The 25,853-nt window shown below is 29.7% G+C and overlaps 1 protein-coding gene across 15 annotated transcripts in view; it reads right to left on the reverse strand.

Moving 5' to 3' along the window:
* The window catches only part of aPKC (protein kinase C iota type), a 713,443-nt gene that overhangs the window by 207,617 nt on the left and 479,973 nt on the right, over positions 1-25,853 (reverse strand). The window contains exon 1 of one of the 15 annotated variants that reach the window (XM_075358291.1): positions 13,999-14,372. The exons of 12 other annotated variants lie outside the window; for them this stretch is intronic. In XM_075358291.1, the coding sequence (XP_075214406.1) occupies positions 13,999-14,113 (115 nt within the window). In that variant the 5' untranslated portion in view covers positions 14,114-14,372. Of the gene's footprint in view, positions 1-2,775; positions 3,170-12,775; positions 12,798-13,998; positions 14,373-25,853 lie in introns of those variants that run through there. 2 more of the 15 variants (XM_075358333.1, XM_075358342.1) reach the window with 2 other exon arrangements.

Genomic DNA, 25,853 nt, shown 5'->3' on the forward strand with positions numbered 1-25,853 from the left:
TGACGTATGACCAGCGTTATAGTCTTCACTAAAACACTGCTGTCATACAATCGCATACTAAATACAGGATTATCATAAAAGAATGGTGCGATTTCAATAATTCATAGGAAGATTGTAGGGAAATTTCTAGATGTTATATTGGTATCCCTGAAAGCCTCCAACCCAAAAGTTTGTTTATCAGCAGTTGTAACCACAACGTCAGTTCTTGTATTGTTCTTACGGTGAGTTTAGTGAGTTACTATGTTCTCGGATAAACTCAAAGCAAAGTGTGTTTTATTGATGGCTGAATTAAAATCCGTAATTTTAGTTCAACGTGCGTTTCGACGTGAATTCGGAAGAGATCCACCACACAAAAATAACATAACACGTTGGTTCAAACAATTCGAAGAAACTGGATCGGTTAAGAAACAGAAATCAACCGGCAGACCAAGTGTACCAGACAAAACGGTTGAACTAATTAGACAATCGGCAATTAGAAGTCCTGGGAAGTCCATCCCCCGTCGAAGCGTCGAATTAGGTATTCCAAAATCAACAGTTCACATAAAAAACTGAAATTACACGCTTATAAAATCCAGATACTGCAGGAATTGAAACCCGATGATGGTGTAAAACGTTACAATTTCGTTGTTGAAATGTTGGACAGAATAAGTGAAAACGAATCATTTTTAGATGATATAATTTTTACAGACGAAGCTACATTCCATGTGAATTGATGTGTTAAAAGACAATTCACGAATATGGGGCTCTGAAAACCCACACGCTATTATTGAGAAACATTCGCCTAAAGTTAATGTTTGGTGTGGTGTGATGAAAAATCGTGTAATAGGGCCTTTCTTTTTTGCAGAAAAAACAATTAATGGAGTTTTGTATCTTGACATGTTAACCAATTATTGCTTTCCTAAGCTGAATTATCTCGAAAACATTCAACTACATTTCTAACAAGATGGTGCTCCCCCGCACTTCAATGCATTGGTCACGGACGCTTTGAACGAAAAATTTGGAGATCGATGAATAGGCCGGCAAGGACCCATACTTTGGCCTCCAAGGAGTCCAGACCTGACACCTTGCGATTTTTTCTTGTGGGGGTACATCAAAAGCGTTGTTTATACACAAAAAATTCGCGACCTAAACCACTTAAAAAACAGGATTAATGAAGCAATGACAACCATTAACGAATAAATGTTAACTAATGTTTGGAGAGAAGTTGAGTATCGTTTGGACATTTGTCGAGCGACTAAGGGCGCACATATTGAAATTTATTAATTATGTAAAAAAATGTTTGAGACGACAAATTTGAAAAATAAAAAACATAAACTGTAAGTAATTCTGTTTTAATTTAAACCATGTTCAAATCGCACCATTCTTTTATGATAACCCTGTACAAGTAACAAATGATTATAATAAGTTAGTTTGATGTATCACTACATCTTTATTTTCATGCTTTTCCCAGACACTAATCTTTTTTAATTACTAAATTCAAACAAATAGTTTATATTAATAAAATTTTCAATATTAGAAGAAAGTCATATCAACAATTTATTCAAGTAAATGGTAACTTTTAATAATAATAATAATAAGGCTGACAATGACTTTCATTAGTGTGTTTTTATTTTACCCCTAAATATCTAAGTCCTTCCTCATAGTAACAGCAATATTTTTTTAAATTACTTCAATACAAGAACATAAAAATGATCATTAATGAAATAACTTTCCCATGATTATTTTTTTCAGCAGAAGGAAACTATGTAAACAGATTTCTTTATTAACAACAAATGTATGATTTTTGTAACAGATTATCCAGAATGACATTTCATGTTTCTGAGTATCTAATTCTATAGAATTCTACTGGCTTATAATAGGTTCTACAACATTTTATAAGTTTCTTGGAACTCCGAGGAAGCAAGTTACCGGAAATAAATAGTGACCTATTACTGTTGAGTGTCACAGCAAAATAGTAACTCAATTCCTACCACAGAACACAAAGTTTTCTCAATAAATTTTCCATTTACTTAAAATAAAATCAGCCAAAACAAAAATATAAATTATTAATTTTTTCAAAACGTACCTACCATTTAATGGTATTCTGCAACTTTAAATAATTTTATGCGATTCACAGACTACTACTCAAAGAAAGATTAAAATAAATATCCAAATCATTACAAATGTACAATGAATAGATGAGTAGATTTATAAGGTTTAATTACATAAACTTTATAAATCTAACTCTAGCAATATATTTTATACTGAGAAACATCATTAAAAGCTGAATATTTTTTACAAATAAACTTGAATCTGAAACACTATTTTAAATGGTTCTGTTGTTTCAAACTGTTAATTATTTATAGAACTAGAAGCAATACCTTGAATGAATTACAAGAGTTAACGTGAGTTGTAGATAATGTTGTTGCACGGATATAATGTACACTTAGTACCGTAACTTCCTTGTAAATAATTGCACGGATGTTGTTAAGCTGGTACTATATTTTCCTTCAATGACACTATCATTCACAGGAGGTCCCTGTCTAGTCGTAGTAATGCTACTACCATTATTCATTCTAAATTCTAACTGCTTTGTTACTGTTATATTTAAATCATTCTGAAAATGTATCTACCCATTTTGAATTTAAAAAAGGAAGTACTTTAATGAATTTTTAAATTATTTGTATGAAAAAAGACCAGATATAATAAAAATATGCACTTATTACTATTAAACTTATTACTATTACTATTACTTATTACTATTAAAAAAATAATAAAAAATCATTTCAACATTACTGTAAATTTGATGCGAGATGCTGATGAACTTTGCTTTTCTACACTACATAATTTCATACAAGAGCCATTCACAAATTTGTGGTGCAATTTTATCAATTTTACGCCATCTGCTCCCTTTTGTGATAAAAAAAAATTTTCCTAAAATAATGCATTACCGCAAAGAAAATGTTTAGATATAACAGTTATAACTTATTATAACTGTATAAAAATCTGACAATAATATTCTTTGAAAACAAAAAATTAGTATTAATTATTTTGGTCATAAAAAAAAGTTAATCTGAACAAAGTAGAATTACACTATTGATGTTTCCTTGAAGGGAAAAAACTGCTACATTTCATTCATAATAATTACTTAAAATTTACAAATACATATAAATAAAAATTAAAAGTGCCCTAATTCATATTTATAATCAACATTTATACATGAACTACAATCCCTGAAAAAGGTTTTACACACACTTGATATGCTTTCTAACCTCTCCACATAGAAATGATAACTGATGATAAAAAATTGATGACGCATGATAATTTCAATGTAATCCCTTTGCTCTCGTCATAACATTGTGCAATTGAATGGCCCCATAATGGGTTGAATAAGCTAACAGTAATGTCTGTGACAACATATTTAAAGGTTATGTTTATCTGTAAACTTCAATGTTTTTTTTCTACTGAAACTTCTTAAGAGCATTATTCAGGAAGAAAGATGGAGTGGTAATGTGTTATCTAAATTGTCTTTTTATCTTACTACTAATTTCAGAAATGTTGGGAAAAGTAATTTTAACAAAACTAACACTGAATTTGTGACACAGTTATCTTAAACAAGGTTCAATACCGGGTTAGTCTTAAGTTTTCTGTAAGAACTTACCCTCCTGGCAAAAAAAAAGAAAAACCGTTTTATATATACAATTAATTTATGTATACTCTACATTCAAAAATTTTCTGGAGGAAAAAATAAAGTAATTTTTGTTAAATTTTGGGCAAGGAATCTACATATTCCATGGTGGATGTAACTTCTAGGGTTTGTTTGAACTGATCTCCATAGATAGTGAGATCAATTCTATTTATACATACTTTCTGAATAACAACCAATGGCAGAGTAGGAAAATGAACAGTTGGTTGGTCCTGACAGTAAGCAATGACAAACTAATAATACTGTTTTTCTGTGGAAATCACAATGCAAGACAAATCAGTATGATATATTGTCAGCACAAGACTAATTATTGTTGACTGGTAATCAAGTTACTGTTGATGGGTAGAATCTTATTTTAGAAACTTCATGCACAGTTTCTCTGTAAGCAGTTTGTGCGTATGTTTAGGGGGGGGGGGGTCGAACAGTACCAGCTTGAAAGTAGTGGAGTATGACAGTGGTTCAAGATAGGTTCCATTTTTTTTTATTTATATAAATAAAATTAATGAATAATTAAATATACAAGAAAAACTATTTTATTTACCGATACTGCAGAATTTTGTTTTTTAGTGCCCAAATTAGAATTTTGTGTAAAAAACATTATCAGTACAATCCCAACATTCTAACCATCAGTGACTCAAAATCAAAAACTTATGCTACTGTCTTTAAGAAATTTAAACAATTCTGATAAAAATTATGATCAAAGAGCAATTGTGAAAACATTACAGATGATGTGCACAATTATAATGTCAAATAAATTGAACAGTACAAGTACTTGGTAATTACATAAACAATATGCTGAATCAAGCCCAGATACTAGCCTAAATACTACACAACATTTCTTATATAAACAATAAAAAAAATAAGATTTATACAACATTTTTTTAAGCAAATCCAACATAAATTTAATTTAAAAGAAATGAACATGATCTACTTGTGTATTCACAATCAATTAGAAAGTATTACTAATTACTGCTGGTAAGGAATGCTGAAGACTTTACCACCTTATGCTTCAATCAAGAAAAATATAATGAAACCTGCATCGAACGAAAGTCACATATACCAATATGCTTTAATGTAATGAAAGTTTTAGTCTGGCATCTTAATATAAAAACACTTTCATAGTACATGCCCATAATTATAAATACTTTTCATTTATTTACAACCAAAGTATTCTAGAAGAATACCCAAGACAAGCAGGTTACAGCAAATTAAATAAAATAAATGATTCAATGGAACTGACTTATCATTTTATAATTACACTAACAGAATTTATATCAAAATCTTCAAATGATTTTAAAAAATATAATGAATTATTTACCAGTTTGTTTGAAAAAAAGAAAATGGACCGACTCTTTCGGTTAGGGGGAATAGGCAGTAGGAAGTTTTATCATACCAGAATATTAAGTCCTTGGACTGACGAACATTTTCATTCTTGTCACCTACAATCTTTTTCCTTCTGTTTAATAAAAAATTACACTGAGGAACCAACTTAACTTTTTTTTTGGGACGAGAAACAAAATATGTGACTCTAATAAAACTTTTCACACTAAACTCAAGTACAGGGCATTTCATAATGTTCTTCGCAGTTTTGAAAATTCATTAACAGAAAACTATTTCACTCAAAACAATAAAACAAGTACTGTATGAAAGAGTACTTCAAATAGTTTTTTCCACATATACTAGGCAGTTAGTAAACCATCTGCTCGCTAGGCGTCGATAGTAGAGAAAATAGTTGCCATGGGAAGCGAGAAGTCGTTTTGTGTGTTAGAATTTCACTTGTCAAAGTCAGTAATTTCTGTGCAACGTGCGTTTCGGTTGAAATTTTATAAGGAGCCACCAAGTGACAATTCAATTCGTGCATGGTATAAACAATTCAGTGAAACTGGTTGCTTGTGCAAGCGAAATCAATTGGTCGTCCATCAACCTCAGAAGTCAATGTCGAACATGTGCAAGTTTCATTCGTAGCCCGTCAAAATCGACTGCGGCTGCAGGCACAGAATTAGGAATTCCGAAAAAGACAGTATGGAGAGCACTCCGTAAATGTTTATTATGCAAACCGTACCATCTTCAATTAATCCAGCGTCTTTCTGATGGAGATAAAACACGTAGGCTCGATTTTTGTTTACAGTTACAGGAAAAGATGTTGTTAGATGAAGGTTTTCTAAACAAGATAATTTTCACCAATGAAGCTACTTTCCATATTAATGGCAAAGTATTAGCTAAGTGAAATACTTTTTTTGTTCCGAATTTTTGTAACTCCTAAGAACATTATGAAACGCCCTGAATATAAATAAATTTTTTTATTTATACCACAAACTTATTAGTAACACATAACTTAAATCGAAACATACAATCTTAACAGTATTTGTACTGAATTTTTTCAAACAGGATTTTTATATTGTCATACATTTCTTTCATATTAGTTGCATAAGTTAATGCCACAGAAGGAAATTTGTTGCCATCGTGCAAAAAGGACAGCCTTTAAACTAGTCTACAAAGAATCAATGAACAGTTTCCAATAGAGTTACGTTCATCATGAAGTATGATAGCAATATTGTTACAGTACACTAAACTATTTTCTTCAGAATATAAACCTTGAAACTCTTCCTGACAATTATGAAAGAAACACACTTTAGTGTCAATAAGATTTCAGCCTTTCAGCCTAGATCCCATAAGCTCAGCTTGTTTCTTCAAGTTCAAATCTTGAACAAGGTAATTTCAATTCTGCTTGGATTACCAATACAGTTAACAGGAAGCGCATTCTGCTTTAAAAGTAGGATCATGTTGCTCCTTGTGCCAAACTTCAGTGGTTACCTAATATTCTCATTCATCTTCTAAAGTTAAATATGTTGGAGGATGCGGTTTACCTACGTCCTCAATATGAAGCTCTGACCTTATAGTAGACAATAAATTCAGTCACTGCATTGTGTGTTTGGATTTACTATTTATTTCTTTATCTTTTTAATACAAAAATAACAACCGAAAAAAGTCATATAGTTCACACCTCACCATTGGTATGGCAAAACTCATTTGCTAATTACTCCTAACCCAGCCTGACTGATGTTTTATACAGGTCAAATAGCAGTTGTGAAGGACCCAGCTTTACCTTGATCACCAAATTTAAAGAAAAAAACAAACATTTTTTAACTAGTGAAGTCAAACTTCACTAGTTTTGTTCTTTAAATGTCAAATTTAAAGAATTATTTGTTACACACGTAACAAATATTATATTAATATCATATTTGCTTGGCATATTTATTCACTAATACAAACATTTGACAGAGTAACTGTAAATCACAAAACAGAATGGAATTACAATAAGTGCATACACAGTGAACATTTAAACAATATTGGTGTGTTATTGTATGATTAAGAAAACTGTTCTGTGCTGACATGTGAGATTCTAAAGTAATGAAAAATCATGGATATACAAATGTTGCCTTCATAATGTTATGATTGAATCGAATGATGTTAGAAATCATTTTAAATATATTTTTATGTACATAATGCATCCCTAAAATAATACATAGAATTCTGCAAAAAAAAAATACTAAAAAAATATTATCACAAAAACTGTGGATGAAAAAAAAATTTCTAACTGCATTTTCGAATTCAGGATAAAAAGTTACTTAAAGAAAAACATAATAAAAATTTCATGTGACAATAAAACTGTGTTTATTAGTTTTATTTAACAAGCTGATGTATTTAAACTGCTAGTCTGAAATTGTTTGGTGATTTTTTATTTAATTTGGTTTTCTTTTCTTTCTTTATTGTTTAAGTTTTACTATTTTATCTTTCCTTGTATTATGTGTGAAGAATTTTAAAACAGAATTTTATTTATTTTTCTGTGATACTACAATTGGAGTCATTTTTGTTCAACATTAAAAAAAAAGTTCACTTTATTACATATTGTTTGAAAAAACTGTTCTTACATAGGTTTAAGGTTACTTTCAGGGTTAAGTGCATATATCTGCAAAATAACAATGTTTTACAGCCCAATCCCAGAATTAACCTATGGTATGTATATTTGTATGTATGTATAATACAAAACAACCACCACACAGTAACAGAACCTAATAAACTATTACCAAAAGTGGACTTTTGCAAGATCCCACATCATTAGTCGATACAAAATTCCAGAATTACATCAAACAAAACCAAAAGATAAATAAATAAAACTTAAAAATTTAGAGAACTTAAACCCTAATTACCACGACACTTGAACAATATAACTCAACACCAACTGGAATCAAGTTGGTGTTGATACACACACACACACACACACACACACACACACACACACACACACACACACACACACACACACACACACACACACACACACAGAGAGAGAGAGAGAGAGAGAGAGAGAGAGAGAGAGAGAGAGAGAGAGAGAGAGAGAGAGAGAGAGAGAGAGAGAGAGAGAGAGAGAGAGAGAGAGAGAGAGAGAGAGAGAGAGAGAGAGAGAGATAGAGAGAGAGAGATGAATAAAAATAATATATAAAAATCTTTTGAAATATGTGATCTACACATCTTGACACAATAAAAACTTCATTTTAAAATTATAAAAAATAATTAAAACAGAAATTTAATCTAATAAATCAGATGTTTAATATGATCACAAAACTTTGAAGAAAATAAGACAAATTTATTATTTCTCGTGATTCAGAGTGAATGATTCTGAAAGTAATACCTCCTTTATACTTATTAAGGCTTAGATATTTTACATGTAAATGCAGTTTTCTTAAGCCAGTTCAGAAACAATGATGGCTTTTTATCCCAACTTAAGGAAAAATAAATCCAACTATTCTAATATTTTCAGCATCACATCGTCAGAATCCTCGAGCAAGCTACTTAGAAATTCTTACTTTGTGATAAAAATTTGGTTAGGGCATAAATTTCGGAGTAATGTTTCACAAATTTTAGTTCAATTTGATAATTATCTTAAAACAGGTAAAACCTGTGTCTAATAAGTTCCTTTCAAAATTTTTTGATAATTTCAATGAAAAATTATAAAAATCTATCACATACAATTTTTATAAGTAGACCTATTTTGTTTAGTATCTTAATATCTTTGTGGCAGAATGAATGTGTCTGCATTTCAACTGGAATGTTCTGTATTTGAATTCCTGTAAGGCTTGGCATTTTTTTACATTCTACAAAATTATTATAAAGAAGGGGTGTAGGTGTAGCATCTTTATCTTAGCTTTCTAGCTTATGTAAGATCCTTCCTAGAAAAAGCTTAGTCATAACTGGACTAAGCTTGTTGTTAACTCAGAAAAAAAACAAATGTTGGAAATGGATAAGTATTTAATATTTGATTAGAAATTACAATATTTACATAAGAAACCAAATATTTTTCATTACCAGAAAAAACTTATTTTTTCAACAGTCCTATGAAGAAAGGATTTCTGAGACCGTGTTTCCAAATTTTGTACTAAAACTAACAAGTTATAATTAACGTACAGAATAGACTAGTATTTGTCTTCAGAACTATAAAAATCAGACAAATAGTTGTGAGCTACTTTTTCATTACAATTTAAGTTTTTATTTCACCCCAAACATGAAACATTTTAAAAATATAAAATATAACCCAGTAGCCTTACAGCAAATTTTTTTCGACATAAAATGTAGGTAAATTTTACTTCCTCTGTAAGACTGAAAATGATAAACAATCATAAATAAACAATCAAAACGATAAAAAAATAAGATTTAAATCAAAAGCAATAACTTGGACGGTAAACTCAATTTAAAAAATACCTGTCTTTTTAATGGGTTTAAAAAGTTACTAGAAATCTCGCATAACAAAAAACCAAAACTATGTTTCTTTCAAAAAAAGGTAAAAATAATATACAGTAAAACATGAATAAAAAGTTAAAATGAAATATAAGCAGAACGAGGTGGAAAATATTCATTTTTATTAAAATATAAAATTCTTCTTGAATTCCCATTTTGATTAAAATACAAAAATGTTATACACAGGAATATTTAATACTCTGTAACAACTTGAGCTGATGTTTTTAATAATGATACATCTCATGACTGTAAAAAGAGAAGCAGTTAATTCACAAAACAAGTTGAGTTATAAATTCAAAACCGTCAGGAATAATTCAGTAAACACTTGCAATAAATATTAATATATTATTTATATTTAAATGATAATCTGTACGCTAAACATTGGTTCAAAAGTTAGACGAATATTTTATGAGGCAATTTTAAACTTAACATAATGCTACATTTCTCACCTAAATAAATATTAAGGGAGTAAAGCGATCTGAATTTAAATAAAGGTTTTCAAGAGAAATAAATTAAATAGCAATACTTAAGATGTGTTTCAGAATTTAATGCATAATTTTACATTTTATTTAAAATAAATTTGAAACCCAATCAATATTAAGTAAAACGTAATAAATTTCTACCAATAAAGAGGTAAGCAGTACAAGACTTTCTACAAATATCCACATTTCAATAAATTATAAAGAATTTTCCCTTCATTCTATTATTAGCCTGTTATTAATATCTCATTCATTATTACTGTTATTACTGCAATTAATTATTAATGAAATAACTATGACTTAATTTTTGTAATATTACTGTCAGGACTTTTGTTTAAATCTTAAAAAACATAAAAGAAGTTCATTTATCTAAATCAACACATTTAAACCTTTCCACATTTAAACATTTAAAAAATATATATTAAAAAAATGTATGGGGCCAGTGTAAGTCTCTCTTGTAAAAATGATTAAAAAAAAGATCATTGAAAAATAGAAAACTAGATAATCCCTTCAAATCGTTCTCCAAATTTCAATATATTCCATTATAAAATCTTGAAATGCTTTAATATTTACAACTTAGCATTATTTCTCTGAACTCCTTTTTTTCACTTTTATCATTTTTCACCTTTTGTATTTCTTATACATTAAAGCAAGTAATGTACTATAAAACAAGATCAAATTTTGTTCTAACTCAGCTAGATTTTACATTTTCTATTAGCAATAACAGTTAATTACCAAGCAGTGAAATTTTTACGGAATTTCTGGCAACATTTATAGATGCATTTAATCAAATGTTTATTTAGATTTGCGTTTTATTTACTACTAACAGTTGAACTCCAGATTTCAATCAAAATGGTTGGTATTAATGTAGTAGGTGATATATTGCTATAGTTTTTTTAGTTCTTAGATGGCGCTACTGAAATCCTATATAAATAAGAAAATAAATAAAATTATAAATATAATCTAACCAAACTTAACCTAACCTTGCTTCACTTGCTAGTCAAGATTAGCAAGCATATATTTGGTTAGATTATATTTATAATTTTATTTATCTATTTTCTTATTTCAATACAGGTTTCAGTGGCGCCATCTCAGAACTACCTAACTATAGCAGTAGAACCCCTACTACATTAATACCAACTGGCTTATTGGTGTTCTATGATCCACTTAGATTAAAAAAGTGAATTAAAAATTTAAATACATATATAAAGTAAGCTAAAACAAAAAACTAATAATTTTCCAAGATTTCAATGCTTAAAATAATAAAGAGTGTAAACTACCGATGACCAAGAGATCATGATCATTCCATTACTTAAAAGGTATTCCCTATATCTGCATTAACTTCCTTCCAGATAAAAAAAGGATGTAAACTCCCAATTATTTGAGCTGATGGACTGTCAAGGGTGTTCCTGCCCAGATGCTTTTTTTTTTGTTCTGTTTGTGGATTTTTACAATTTGTTATTTGAATAGCATTCAAATAGCTAAAAAGATTCTATCAAAATTACACTAGATTCTACTGTAAATATAGATTTCAGTGTGAAAGTAAACTGCTCAACAGATGAGAATTTGCACTAGAAAACAATGGTTCTACCTCTTTATCGAGTTCAGTTTTAAAAATATTATTTCTAATTTATTTTACGATAAAATAAGATTAAATAAATAAAATGAATGCAATTAAAAAAAACGATAAATATTGGATTGCTGATCAACCAACAAAAAACAATTACATAATAAATAAAATTTGGATTCCAAATTTTTAAGAAGTTTGGCCACTACGACTCAATTAAGAGCACTATGTGAGCAACCAGTCAAACCAACATGGTTTAAAATTATCTATCAAGATGTAATATGGATTACAGCTTAAATAAAGCCTAGTGTAAATCTTTTCAGTTATTTATGCTCTATGTTAATAATAACAGATTCACAGAAAATTATCAGATATCTCACTTAAAATGCCCGATAATCCAACATAATCTTAGCAAAACTATTATTCTGACTTATTCCTGTTTTCATTTATTGAATTTTCAGATGAAACATTATTAGTAATGATAAAAAAATTTAAAAGAGCACATTTCTTAAATTGCTGGATTACATAACATTAGTAATTATAAACATCTGGTAACCACAACAGTATTGGTGTGGTTGAAGAAATACATAAAAAAAAGTGAAAGAGATACTTTTAACATGCATTTAAAATGTTTGTACAACTGTAAACATAGCCAGATCATATAAACTTTTAAAAACTGAAGTACCCATTAATTTTATTTAGGTGGAAACTTTTTATTAACTTTAATGATGTATGAATGATATCAAAAATGAAAATCTGGTTTCAGAATTTATGAAGAAACAACAACAAAACTAATATTTCTATAAAAATCTCCCTTTAATATCAAACTATGAAAATAATTATCTTTTTGAACTGGAAATTGAACCCAAGAACAATGTATGTCACCTAGCACCACTATAAAGATACAAATAAAACATTAATATTACTTTTTTTAAATTAAAAAAGACTGTATTCAATTTTCACAAAGACCTACTATGCATTATGCTTTCATAAATATGTATGTGTAAATGTGGTGGTTTTTTGGTAATCCTAAAAAACCACCAACAAATTAAACTAAGACCGTTGGGGAAAGATTTAACCATATTTATATTAAAATTAAGAACAAATACAATCAAAAATTTAGAGTATTATAGGTTTTGTTTACTAACTTTTTTTTCTTTTCAATAATCTTTTTTACAGATAAACCAAATTTAAATAAGCTATATATCTAAATGTAAACTATATAATATTATACTAAAAAAGATTTACGAGACATTTTCTTCTTCCTGTACAGTACAGTTTCTGCTATTTGTACAGTTGATGTTATAGAAGTAGGCCTACTGCAATCTTCACAAATTACAATCACATCTGCAATGCCACGTATAAAGCAAAACGATAAACATCAGTCCAACGGAAAAATGTCGTCTCACTCATTCGTTCGGTCAAAATCTTCCCGTTCCAGGGCGATACATAGAATTAGTTAACCCTTTGGGTAACTTTATTAAGTGATTAAAAATTATTTTTACTTTCTCGTGCTAATATTCTCGATATGAAACATAAATCAGTTTACGTAAACAAAAATTTTCTAAAATACAGGATTAATTTCATGATTTACGCCATTGATCGTCCAAGGTATCTTACTTCTCCTATAACTAAACTGCACTACCTAGGAGTATTCTTCTTCTACGAATAACAAATATTAAACTACACAATAATCTAAGTAATTAAACTCCTTTTATACTCGTACTTAAAATGCATAATCTCATTACTTCAAGAAGGGTAAAAATAAAAACTAAAGAAAATACTAATTTACTGAAAACTTACGTTACTTTTGTGAATACTGAAACCGTTCTTGGAGGAGAGATGAAAAGATTAGTCAAGTGGGAGGCAAACTTTATTTCTCTATTATATTTGCAAATACAAGCAAATGTTTTTTACCTCCTCACGTTATCATTCGAGGCTTATAACCTTTGGTATTAAACTGAACACTAAACATTTTGTCAGGAGGTAAAATACTCAGAAATAAAACAGAAGAAAAATGTTTTCAATTATTGAAATTTTAAGCGAAAATGGTTTCCTTTTAGTAATCGATACTAAACGAAAAAGACCTATTTTTTTATTCAGTTGTTAATTGAACATACAGATTATTAATTAGATTTAAAAAAGTTTTTATTATCCGAAGGATATAGCCAAATTACTACGAAGCAAAAAATCCAAGAACAATTTTTGTAATTAAAAACGCAAAAAAGCGTTCGCTTGTAAAATGGACATGTTTTTCGTTCATTGCTTTTTAACACATCCAAATGAGTTTTTATCACTATGGAACGATTCTTTATTTTCTATTGATGTTACAAATTAAAAGTCTAAACAATTTCAATACTTTTATACCGTACCAGACCATCAGAACTACACATCGTGACTAACAGAGCTATCGCAACCGTTTAAAAATTCTAATGGATAAAAATGTTTAATTTAAGTAAAAATATATTTACCTTTTTTCTTTGGTACATAACAGTTACTCCAAATAATTACAAGACTAGGTCTTTTAGTACCACAATCACTGTATCTATAAGCATGCCTCATAATAAATTTCTTTGCACACACCATTTACACTAACAAATTATTTTTGTGCTGTTCACAGAAAAAAAATAATAAACACAAAAAAGCCACAAAGAATACGGAATAAATTAATCTTAAAACGCACTATTAAATACGACAATCTATTTTATTATTTGTATGAAACTCGACGAACAAGATCGTTGTCCTAAACGATGACGGTATCTGACTAGTAACAGCAGTGCACAGTACACAATGGTTCACGTCTGTTAAAATGTTCCGAAGCAGATAAAGAAATAAATAAGTCCTTGAAATTATAAATAAAATAATATACTACGTTAATTCTCAAATACAATTAAAATTATATTTTTATCGAACTGGAAGCGGGTTCATTTATCAATATGAACAATATATCGTTAAATATTCCTGAAATTTAATTACTTTTTTTAATGGTAATAGAGAACATAAATAATGTGTTAATTAACTGAAAGCAGTCGTGATAAATATTAATTACAATTTATTCAAGCAAGTGATCTCATCTCTACAGAAATATGTGTTGATAAATACAAATGACATAATGTGACTTTTGTTCGTTATCGCTAAATAAAATTTTAGAGCGTAATTTGTGATGTCGGAAAACGGTTTAAATTACGATTATTCATTTTTCGAGTTAATTTTTTCTTGAAAATGATGTAAAATTAAAAAGAAATTCTGTTTACACAAACTATTAATTTTTAGTTATAACCGAATGGATGTTACTTTCTAAAAAAAAGCCTCTCCGCTATTCTCTGCTATACATAATAAATGAACTAAAAATAAAAACAATGGTAACTAAAACAAAGCGTTTAACAATCATACACGAAAACAAGATTCAAGAAAATAGCTCATAAATTTGAAAAAAAGCTGGACACATGGCAGCTGCATTGTATCCAGTTTATCTAATAGTATATAACACAAAACAAACCATCAACACAACGTTCAAAGGATACGTAGAATTAACTACTCATCAACAATCAATAACAATAATTGGCAACAGGGCGCTAATAATAAAATAACACTTGCTACACAATAGATCTATAAAATTCCGCTTAGTTTATCTTACAGCATCGAAAAGTTTAATTATAAATAATGACATCACCCACTAAATGGAAATCAACATCACAACACTATAACAGAATACTATTACTAAAGTTATTTTTATGAAGGGATTTCATGCTGAGGGCTGGAGATTTTTTTTTAAACATCAGGAAGAACGGGAAAGCGTTATTATCAATTAGTAAAAGCAGGTAATATTCGAAAAAACCTTACACCCTGAAAAATTTCAAAAATAATAATTGCAATTAAAAAAATTTACCTTAACAAATACAACTGTTAAAATTCGACTTTTCAAGACGGACTCAAATTACAAATGATACTAACAACTTATGTACTTAATTGGTATTAAACCAGAAAAAAAAGTTTTTTTAAATTTTTTTTAATTAAATCGGCTTATTATTTACCTATACATTAAAAGCTTTTATAAAAATCACTTTAGGAATAATCAAATATTGCAACTGCTATATCTTTTGATCTATTGTATGAAAATCAATGAAATTTTGTAAACGTATGTGTAACTTAGATGTGTAAAAATAAATATTTTTCGTCTTAAAAAAAATCAAAAAAAATTACAAAAATAAATATTTGATTACATATGAAAAATTGGTTTTTTAAAAAAGCTTTTATTTAACTAATATTAACATTAATAAAAAAAGGAAACAAATTAGAAAAACCCTCTAAAAAGTAAAAAATAAGAATTAAATCAAATTGAGAATTTTAAACAAAAAAATATTATATATTTCATTATTTATATAAATATTATTTATATATTGAAATATTTCATTAAATAATTCAAGAATAGAAGTCATTAAATAAAAATTCATAATTAATTAAAATGAAATTTTTAGCGGAAAGAGTGCGTTCAATTTGGCTTAGATTACAAGCAGAATTCGAAGATGAACTTCAACTATGTGAGAACACGTACAAAGAAAGCGAGTAGGTGCCTTTCCCAGATTGTTACTTGTAGCTAGTCAGTCTCAACTGGAGAGGTTCCAGCAGACCTTTCCGCTATCGTTATTGAAAATGAAAATGAAGATTAATTGTTGTAAAAATAAATGTTGTGTTGTTTTAAATAAATTACAAAACTGCGCCACGCTTTTATTTAACTAAATATTTTTATTACTTTTACTTTTAACATTTAATAATTATTACATTTATTTATTGGTTATTTATTAGATATTTATATAATTTACTTTTTACTTTTCAGTGCATTTTTATATTAGTTAATATATTATTATTTTTTTTATTGTTTAAAATTCTCAATTTGATTTAATTCTTATTTTTTACTTTTTAGAGGGGTTTTCTAATTTGTTTCCTTTTTTTATTAATGTTAATATTAATATTAGTTAAATAAAAGTTTTTTTAAAAAATATTTTTTTATATGCAATCAAATATATTTTTGTAATTTTTTTTGTATTTTTTTTTTATTAAAAATGTACTCAAAAAACGCCGCACGTAGGGAAAAGGAAGCCAATCAAAATAAAACACTTTTATCTACATAAAACTAAAAAAAAGTTGCTGAAAAACAGGAATACATATTCCTCATTTTTTACTTCAATTTTCCAACTAATTTTCGTCTAAAAATACTTTGAATATAAAATATACGTATATCTTGTATTAAAAATATATATATATATATATATATTTTCGTATGATATATATATATATATATATATATTTCGTATCATATATATATTATATATGATATGATATGATATACAAAGTATTTTATATATGTAGTTAAGACTTAATTCAATGCTAAAACGGCAACGCACAAGTAAAATATGACGTCAAATCGTCCACATGACTATAAAAAATTTTCGTTTTATAACTTTTCCAATTATGATACCTGATAGAAATTAACTATGGAACCATAAAATAAAACTGCCTCTGAAAAATAAAAATTAAAAAAAACATCCACATCTGTATACCAGGGGTCAAGTGAATAACAGTTAGTAACTAATTTGTAATTGTTATTAACCAGTTTAAATATTTACAAAAAATCTGTTGAATAAACAATTACTAAAACTGCATAGTAACTAAAACTCCATTAATATTACTAATGTTAGTTGTTACTAAGTTGTATGGTACATAGCCTTGCAAATGTACGTTTCAACATGTTTGTTTTGTCTGGCGTGTAACTGATTTATCTGCCTGTTCTATTACATTCGTGATTTTGCCTCAGATATACGTGAACCAAAAATGTCGATAAGCAGCGATGAAGAATCTCTGCTTATCGCTGAATCAGGAAAAGTAATTGACAGAGATTTGTTCGTTAGATTGTTGGCTGAAAATTCAGTTATTTTAGATAACTCAAAATTGAGTTTTGTATTGGCCGGAAAGAAAAAGGCTTGTGAAACTGTAATTCAGGAGTTTTGACAAACATCACGAAAAATGGTTAATGTCAGTCGGTTGTCTAAGCTGGTAAACAGCATGACGACAGCATTAAAAAACTGATTTCAAAGAAATAAGAAGTAAACAGATAAAATTAAAACAGTGAGAGGAAACTTTTCTTGAAATAATGAATCCTGTATTTGCCAAGGTTCGTGGTGGTTTAGCAGTAGGCATGAAGGAAGATAACCTATCTGTAACAACAAAGACAGACGCTGACGACGTTCAGAGAGAAGAACTCGTTAGCCAAGAGAAAAGAACAAACCATTCAAACAAAATTAGTAATGCCAAAAAAGTGCCGCAAAACTATGAAACTAAAGAATTATCTACAACTGCAGCGTATAGCTCTAGTACAACAATGAGAGCTGAATAAAATGTTAATATAAAAAGAGATATTAATGGTATCAAAAATGAAAACCACTCCCACTGTTTTCAATCAGTCAACTAAAACTAAAGAAGAGTTGAGAGAATTTTTCGTTTTTTGTCCTCTTTAGTTAAAATAAAATACATCCTAAAACAAAAAAGTAATACAACCTTTCTAAAAAAAGTAAATAAATAAAATTAAAAAAAATATTTAGCCCGTTGGTGAATACGCGCATGCGGGTCCACGTACATTCAGTACACTGTACTTTATGTGTAAGTACACATTCACTATAAGTTCATGCGCACACACAAAAGCGCCTATTATGTTATTATTAGCATGTTATTTTAAGCAATGTTATTTTAAGACTTTTTGTTATTTATTTTGATATGTCTTTATTCAATTTTTAAAGGAATTTTGAGGGAAGGAAAAAGACAAACTGAAAAGTACGAGTATACAAAATACAAAAAATAAAATGACTGAAAAAAGTAAGTTAATACGCATTTAATAAAAACTCTGACATTTCTTGACGATTTTGTTCGCCTCGAATCTTTATTACTTCATTTTCATTTTGCTGTTCATTATATTCACCGTTTTCGTCGTCTTTTTCTGCTACCGCGTTATTTTCTAAATCAAATCTATCATTAAATCAATCGTTTTGCTACATTGTGTAATACAGTACAACAAACAGCAACTTTTATTACTTTCTCAACAGATACTCGATCGCATTTCGCCAGTACTGGAAAGCATTGCTGGATTTGCTGTAATACAAGTCAAGCTACGCTCTCCAGTATTTTGGTGTGTAGATTAAAATGTTGATGTTCCGTGTTGCGAGGCGGTTTGAACGGCGTTATTAGCTAGGGTAAAATCCCGTACCCGGAGTCTCCCCAGTAAGCACGTTGAACTGTTGTATTGTGAGATTACGGATTTAACTGGGCTTCGCCGCCATATCCTGGCATCAAGAGCAATCCAAGGCCACTCAGTGCTTACACTGGTAAATACTGCATCCGTATTACCAGTAGCTTGTATATTAAGGCCGGCATACCATTTACAGTTAATATATTCGTCCCCGTATTGCTGTGGCTTCTTTATTTCTATATGGGTACAATCTAATGCGCCTATTACTTTCGTAGTAAAACGTATCTATCATCGCAACTCAATCATTTATTTCTCGCTCTGTCAGGAGGAATTGTATCCAGTTATTTACTTTAGCGATAATCTTATCCGTAACAAAGTTAATCGTTTTACTCACAGTAGAACGATGGACACCGAACTCCAGGGCAATCCCATTCTGAAAACCTAGGTCACCAAGGGATTTTAAAAAAGTATCCATTTTTTCCTGGAGATAGAGAACCTCCTCGAGATTCCAGTAAAAATTCGTTAGGTAAAAATTCTAATGCTACAAACCTTAATAGCTCCTTACACCTGCTAATGTTTATGGCTTTTCTTGGGATGTAATTTTTCCTCTCACGAACTGGCATAAACGTTGCCATGGCTACGACTAGCTTAATATTAGTCTGCTCTTCATCAGATTTAAAAAAAAGGGTAGTTATTACTACGCTCATGTGACAGTTACTCGACAAGCCGTTAATCGACAAAAACTATTAATAGTAACTAAGTCTCGGAAGAACCTAGTAAGATCTAGGCTTAGTTAGTAGTTTCATCTTTTATTCACTTAAAACTTATTAGTTACTTAAAAAAGCTTAGCAATAGTAACTACTAACTTTTATTCACTTTATTCCTGGTCGTGGTAGAGGCTTGAACATATAAAAATAAACTTACGGGTCCCAGTGACAACCTCTTCCATTTTTGTTTAAAGAATATTAAAATGTAATCGTGTTTAAGAACGATATTTTAAAAACTAAGCCCAAAAAGGTTTGAAGCGGCAGATAATGACTTTCTGGAGCGTATAATAACATGAGATGAAACGTGGACACACCATTTAGAGCCCGAATCCAAACGGCAAAGTCTTGAGTGGGAACATCCGGATTCGCCCATCAAAAAAATTCAAAACTCACGCGTCAGCCGGTAAAGTGATGTTGACGGTCTTCTGGAATTCGCAAGACCTAATTTTTAGTGATTATTTGGAAGAAAAACGTACGTGAACAGTGAATACTATTCTAACATGCTCCAACAGAAAGTGAGACCCGCAATGCGGCGAAAACGTCAGGGCACTCTATCAAAATAAAAAGGTTTCTTGCATGACAACACACGCCCCCACATTGCTCAGAGAACGAAAAAATCGCTCGAGAAGTCGGGTTGGAAGGTGTTGCCACATCCTCCTTACAGCCCAGACCTCGCCCCGTCCGATTTTCATTTGTTTGGCCCGCTCAATGACTTTTTACGCGGCAAGAAGTTCAACGACAACGAAGCGATCAAAAAAGCGGGACACGAGTGGTTCAAACAGGAAGGTAAACACTTCTACGCTGCGGGAATCAGAAAGCTTACAGAACGACGGAACAAGTGTCTAAATGTTGCTACAGACTGTGTTGAAAGTAGTGTAAGATTCATTGCCATTGAATTAATTGTTTTTTCTATACATCAGTTTGTTTCGTTAATTATTGGATGTCCCTGGAACATTACATTAACAAACGGACTAAAATTGATATTTTTACAATTAAAAGTTTGTTAAATATCAGTTTTTAAAAAGGTGTCTGAATATCATTTTTCCACAAATCTTCGTCTACATCCTGTGACACATTTATAGATCATTTTACATACCAGTGAGCAAACCAAACTGCAAGATTTAAAAAAGATAATTTAATACTTGTGAAACTCCTTCGGCTATAGAATTCCATCAGAAATAATTCGGTATTTCTGTCTTCGTCTTCTACAACAAAAACAATTTATTTATTCTTTCCATAGGTGCGTTGAGTTATTAAGCGCCAATGTGTAGTACACTCTGTAATACGGGTGTTTTTCGCGGTCGGGTTTTAAGTTAAGTCTAAATATTCTACTGCTTTCTTAATTAATACTCGCAAACATAGACTTAAAACCTTGTAAATATGGTACTACACGGTATAGTATTTAATTATTCGGTGAATTAGTGTTATGATACTACAAAGTACTACAATCACAGTAATGTAAACATTGGAGATAAAACCATTAAAATCACAGAATAGCCGTGTTTCGGAAATACACATCTCAAATTCACCATTTAGATCGTACGTACATGGTAACACTTTGAGAAAGAATCTGTTGTAATCGATAACATCTGTAAGATTTTTTTTACATTCTACTTGCAACTAGAAACAAGGAAAATTTTCCTATAGAGAGAATGCTACGCCCGGTTTACCGCTAAGGTTTTATTTTTAGAGATATATGAAACTTCTTGTTAGCAGGGAAGCAATCATCCCCTCGCATAACATAACCTGTACTACGTGATGTGTGCGGGTGTATGTGCACGCTCATGATTATAATATACGTATGAAATACATACATTACACAGTGTTGATAGAAGATACGCATTTCCACAAATGTAAAAAAGTATACGTATACAAACAGTAAAATACAGTCTGTAATTTGATATAAAAGAGAAAGAAAATACAAAAATAACAACCACTTACTGAAAGAAATGTCAGGAATTTTCCAATATAAAAGTTAATTGAAAACGTTTTTAATATGTAGTCGGGATAAAAGCAGGAAACAGCGCATTTCAAATCATGAAGTGGGTTTTCTATTCTAGGAAACATTATATTAGTCTGTTTTGTTTATAATACTGAATAATCTTCTTTTAACAAAAGAGTGGTTTTGTTTTATAAAACTAATTATCGCTGACGATGAAAAACATTTTCATTTCATATCCATTATTGTTTTTTTGTTTTTTTTTTTTTTTTTTTAAAGGAACGAGTTGCATTGACAAATATAAAACAATATTGTAGTTCGACTGTTCCCGAAAACCGTTTATTCTCAACTAATTAAGTCTTACCGACGGAACGAGTGTACAATACAGTTTTAGCCACCGAAGCTCATAATAATTTTAATAATATAAGGAATTATAGGTAGAAACAAGTCATATTTATAGAAACACTAGCAAATTATATTTTCGTATAAATTCTAAAAGACAATGAAAAATTATCTCACACCACAAAATCAGGACAAATAATTCAGAGACAACCAACTTTGTTAACTTTTATTCTAAATTTCTATTGAACAAAAATAAATAATTTATTCAGATAAAAAACATAATTTTACAATACACCGATTACAACACAGAAAGGTCCACTCACTATTAGTAAAAAAAAAAATAATAAAGCTCCATCGTTTGGACAGACAAAGGGAAACCTTGGAAAAATTGAATGCAAAAAAGAGAATCGATCAAAATCTAACTAATACCTAACTGTAAAAATTATATAAAATAATATGGATGTGATTAAAAGATCATAATATTTTATGAACAAAATCGGTGCAGAATAAAATAATTTTAAGGTATTATTAACTGATAAATATAATTAAGCTCACTTTTAAATAAAAATGATCTGTAAATTCAGGTTTATACAATTACTATTATTATAATCCAACAAAAAATCATTCCCTCGCATATCTTCAACATCGTCAAGGCAAGTAAGTAAAAAGTCCATTTGGATGAGAGAAACATAAGACGATCTGGAACGACAGAACATCTCAGAAGAACAAATCATGGACAGAAGGAAGTCTAGGCATGAAATTAGAAGTAAGAAAATTGAACAAAAGCAAAAAAGAGAAACGATAGGAATATAGACATAGGAGAGGAAGAAGAATGAACGGATGAAAAGTTTTTGGGAAGAAAAGAGAAGGAAGTAAAGCCATGATTGGCTGAAGTTCATGCGCTCTCCTAAAGGGGAATAATCGGAAAAAATAATAATAATAACCCAATAAAAGAATAATATCGTATGCGTAAAGGAAATTTTTTCGTAACCGTTTATAATTCGGACAATTAGCGCATTACAGGCCGACACCGTATTAATTTTATGAGCGATTGTTGCATAAATTATTATGCCTAATCCATTTTAACAAATTTAAGAAAGTCTGATGTGGACACTACATGACTTCCTTGTACGTCAATTAAATTACACATACACATCTTTTGCTGCACTTGATTTAAACTTATTTCATTTGAAAGTGAGATACGATCCTCCAATTCTTTAATAAAGTGGACAGTTACACAATTGCACTGTGGTGGACATCACATTTTTTTTTGTGGTGTCTGTATCAGCATTTTATATTAGTTTATATGTTAATTTTGTTTCACGTCGCTCAAGTAGTTATGTAGTGTGAGAACGTGTCGGATCCGTAACCATGGACAAATCGGTTCGAATCCGACTTCATACACATAATTTTTAAAACTTTTTTTTAATTTAAATATATTGATTTATTAATAATTATTAACCTCTATAAAATTTTTTGGATTAAAATGAAAAGTACATAAAATTTTATTTCATTAATAACTTCCTATTTTTTTTTCTTTTTATTGTTATTACTGAATTATTATTTATTGTAATTTTTTTACAATAAGAGATTAATGTCACTGATAGACAAAAGAAAATGTTTAATGTTTGTCTAAGTGCGATACCAAGTCTTGAATTGCTTTGTCGTATACATTACAGATCTGTAAATACAATTTTTCTATCACCCTTAGTTTTAAATAAATTACACTTCAAAAAAAAACTAATGGAAAATATACTTAAAAATCTGTAAAATGTATAATTTTGCATGATCATAACAATTAAAATGATTTCGCTGATGCTTTTCTTTTATAAATAGCCCTCAGGCACATCCCGAATTAATGTACAACAGTAATCGGCTAGCATGTTAGTAGTCCATTTCCCTTTGTAGCGGCTTTCCATCACTGAAATGTCTTGGTGGAAACGTTCACCGTGTTCTTCACTTACGTCTCCGAGGTTGTCCGGGTAAACTCCATGTAAGTGGAGGAAATGTATTTTAAAAGACATATTACATCCCATAGCTCTGTATGATATCGTGGTAATTGTCGGATTTTTGTTTGCCGAGAAACGTTTTGCAAACGTCTTTAAATGAGGCCCAAGCTGAACTTTCAACATTATTTAACATTCAGTTAAATACATCATCTTTGACCAACTCTTTTATTTGAGGACCAACAAAAATTCCTTCTATAAATTTTCCTTCATTTACGGTCGGAAATTTCTGCCTGACGTACAAAAATCTGGGACTATCCATCTTCATTGCTTCTAAAAAAATTTTCATTAGTTCTACCTTGATATGGAGAGGGGGTAAAAATCTTTTTTTGGGTTCAACTAAGGGCTCATGAATAATATTTTTCCCATTTGGAGTTACGTTGTCTCGTTTCTTCCACTCTTTGGTAACGTAATGTTTATTCCTAGCTGGTTGTCCCATTCGCAAAGAAAACACATGTACTTAGTATTAGTATAGCCTAACTGCATGCCTAACAAAATAGCTATAACTTTCAAATCACCACATATGTTCCAGCTATGTTTTTTATAATTTATTTTTTCAAGAACGTCTTTCATCACATCGGATGTCTCTTTCAAATTAATACCAAAAGCGATTGGTATCGAAGGATATCTGTTACCCGTTGTGTAGTAGAATCACTTTTAAACTATACTTGGACAAATCTATGAAAAGGCGCCAGAAAAGTTTATGAACTTGTCCTAAGTGATAAGCTCATCAATATTTGTGCAATAAACCAAATTACTTTCATCAATAAAGTACCGAGAAAGTTTTTTTTGTCGGCTTCGAAAGCCCAAAAGTTTTGTATTTCTTTGAAGGAAATTCCAACCTTGCAGTCTTGATCCTAACAGTTCAGCTTGATTTTTTGATAAATTTAAATCCCTAACCAAGTCATTTAATTCATCTTGTGTGATATAAGATGTGACTTATTGAAGATAATTCAAAATCAAAATCATTGTTGTCTTCTTCAGTACTGTCTGATTCTTCAGCGCTGCTTTCGAAACATACATTCACAGGTGGCTCAGGAACTGGAATAATTTCACTGTGAGGTACAAGCCTGATTGCAGATTGCAATGAAGGATATTTTATAGTATGTTTAGATTTTTTAGAAATTCCAGACACACTTGTTAAACAAAAGTAACAATCGGTTACATAATCCTTTGGTTGACGCCAAACCAAAGGTACAACAAATGGCAAAGCCTTCCGTGTACCTTTCAGCCATCCTCTTAAATATACAGAACAATTAGTGCATACTATATGAGGATCCCACGGCTTATCCTGATCACCAATTTTACACTGAATGTACATATTTTTAATTAAACAGCTTTTTTAATTAAAGGTATAATGTTTTTTTTTTCTATTTGATTTTACGGTAAACTCATCACATACATAACAAAAGACATCCACATCATTTACGCAATTTTGAGGCACTATGACACTGCACTGTTAACAAACTTAAGAGAGTAATAAGACTGAACAAAATTAATTCATTGCGAAATCCGGTGCTTGATACAAACAACACAGCTGTGTTTTCAGTAACATGCTTTGACCTGTGCAGACATGATTAATCTTGTCCGTGAAGGCTCACTCTTCAGTATTAGATATGATGTATAATATGTTACTATGATATGATTTAATTATTTGTCTAGTATTGTTTCTTTATAGCTTACAAATTATGTAACAACGTTAAAAAATAAAAACTGAGCTAACAAAATTTAATATAGAAGCTTTGCTAACTATATATCAGTATAAATATTGATAAATCAATATATTTAAATTAAAAAAAAAGTTAAAAAAATATATGTATACGAAGTCTGATTCGAACCGATGTACCTTCCTCTTGTAAGATCCAAATATTTCATTAATTAAAATTTCATTCGGCTATAACTCTAGAACCAATGAAAATAAGTACCACTTATGATATATCGTTGAAAAGCTTTCAATGAGGAATTATTACTGCAGTTAAGAAAAAGTCCAAAATCCAAATTTTTTGGACACTTTGGTCTAGTCGATTGCAAT

Source organism: Lycorma delicatula, chromosome 1 (genome assembly GCF_047948215.1).
Source record: "Lycorma delicatula isolate Av1 chromosome 1, ASM4794821v1, whole genome shotgun sequence".
Classification (NCBI taxonomy): Eukaryota; Metazoa; Arthropoda; class Insecta; order Hemiptera; family Fulgoridae; genus Lycorma; species Lycorma delicatula.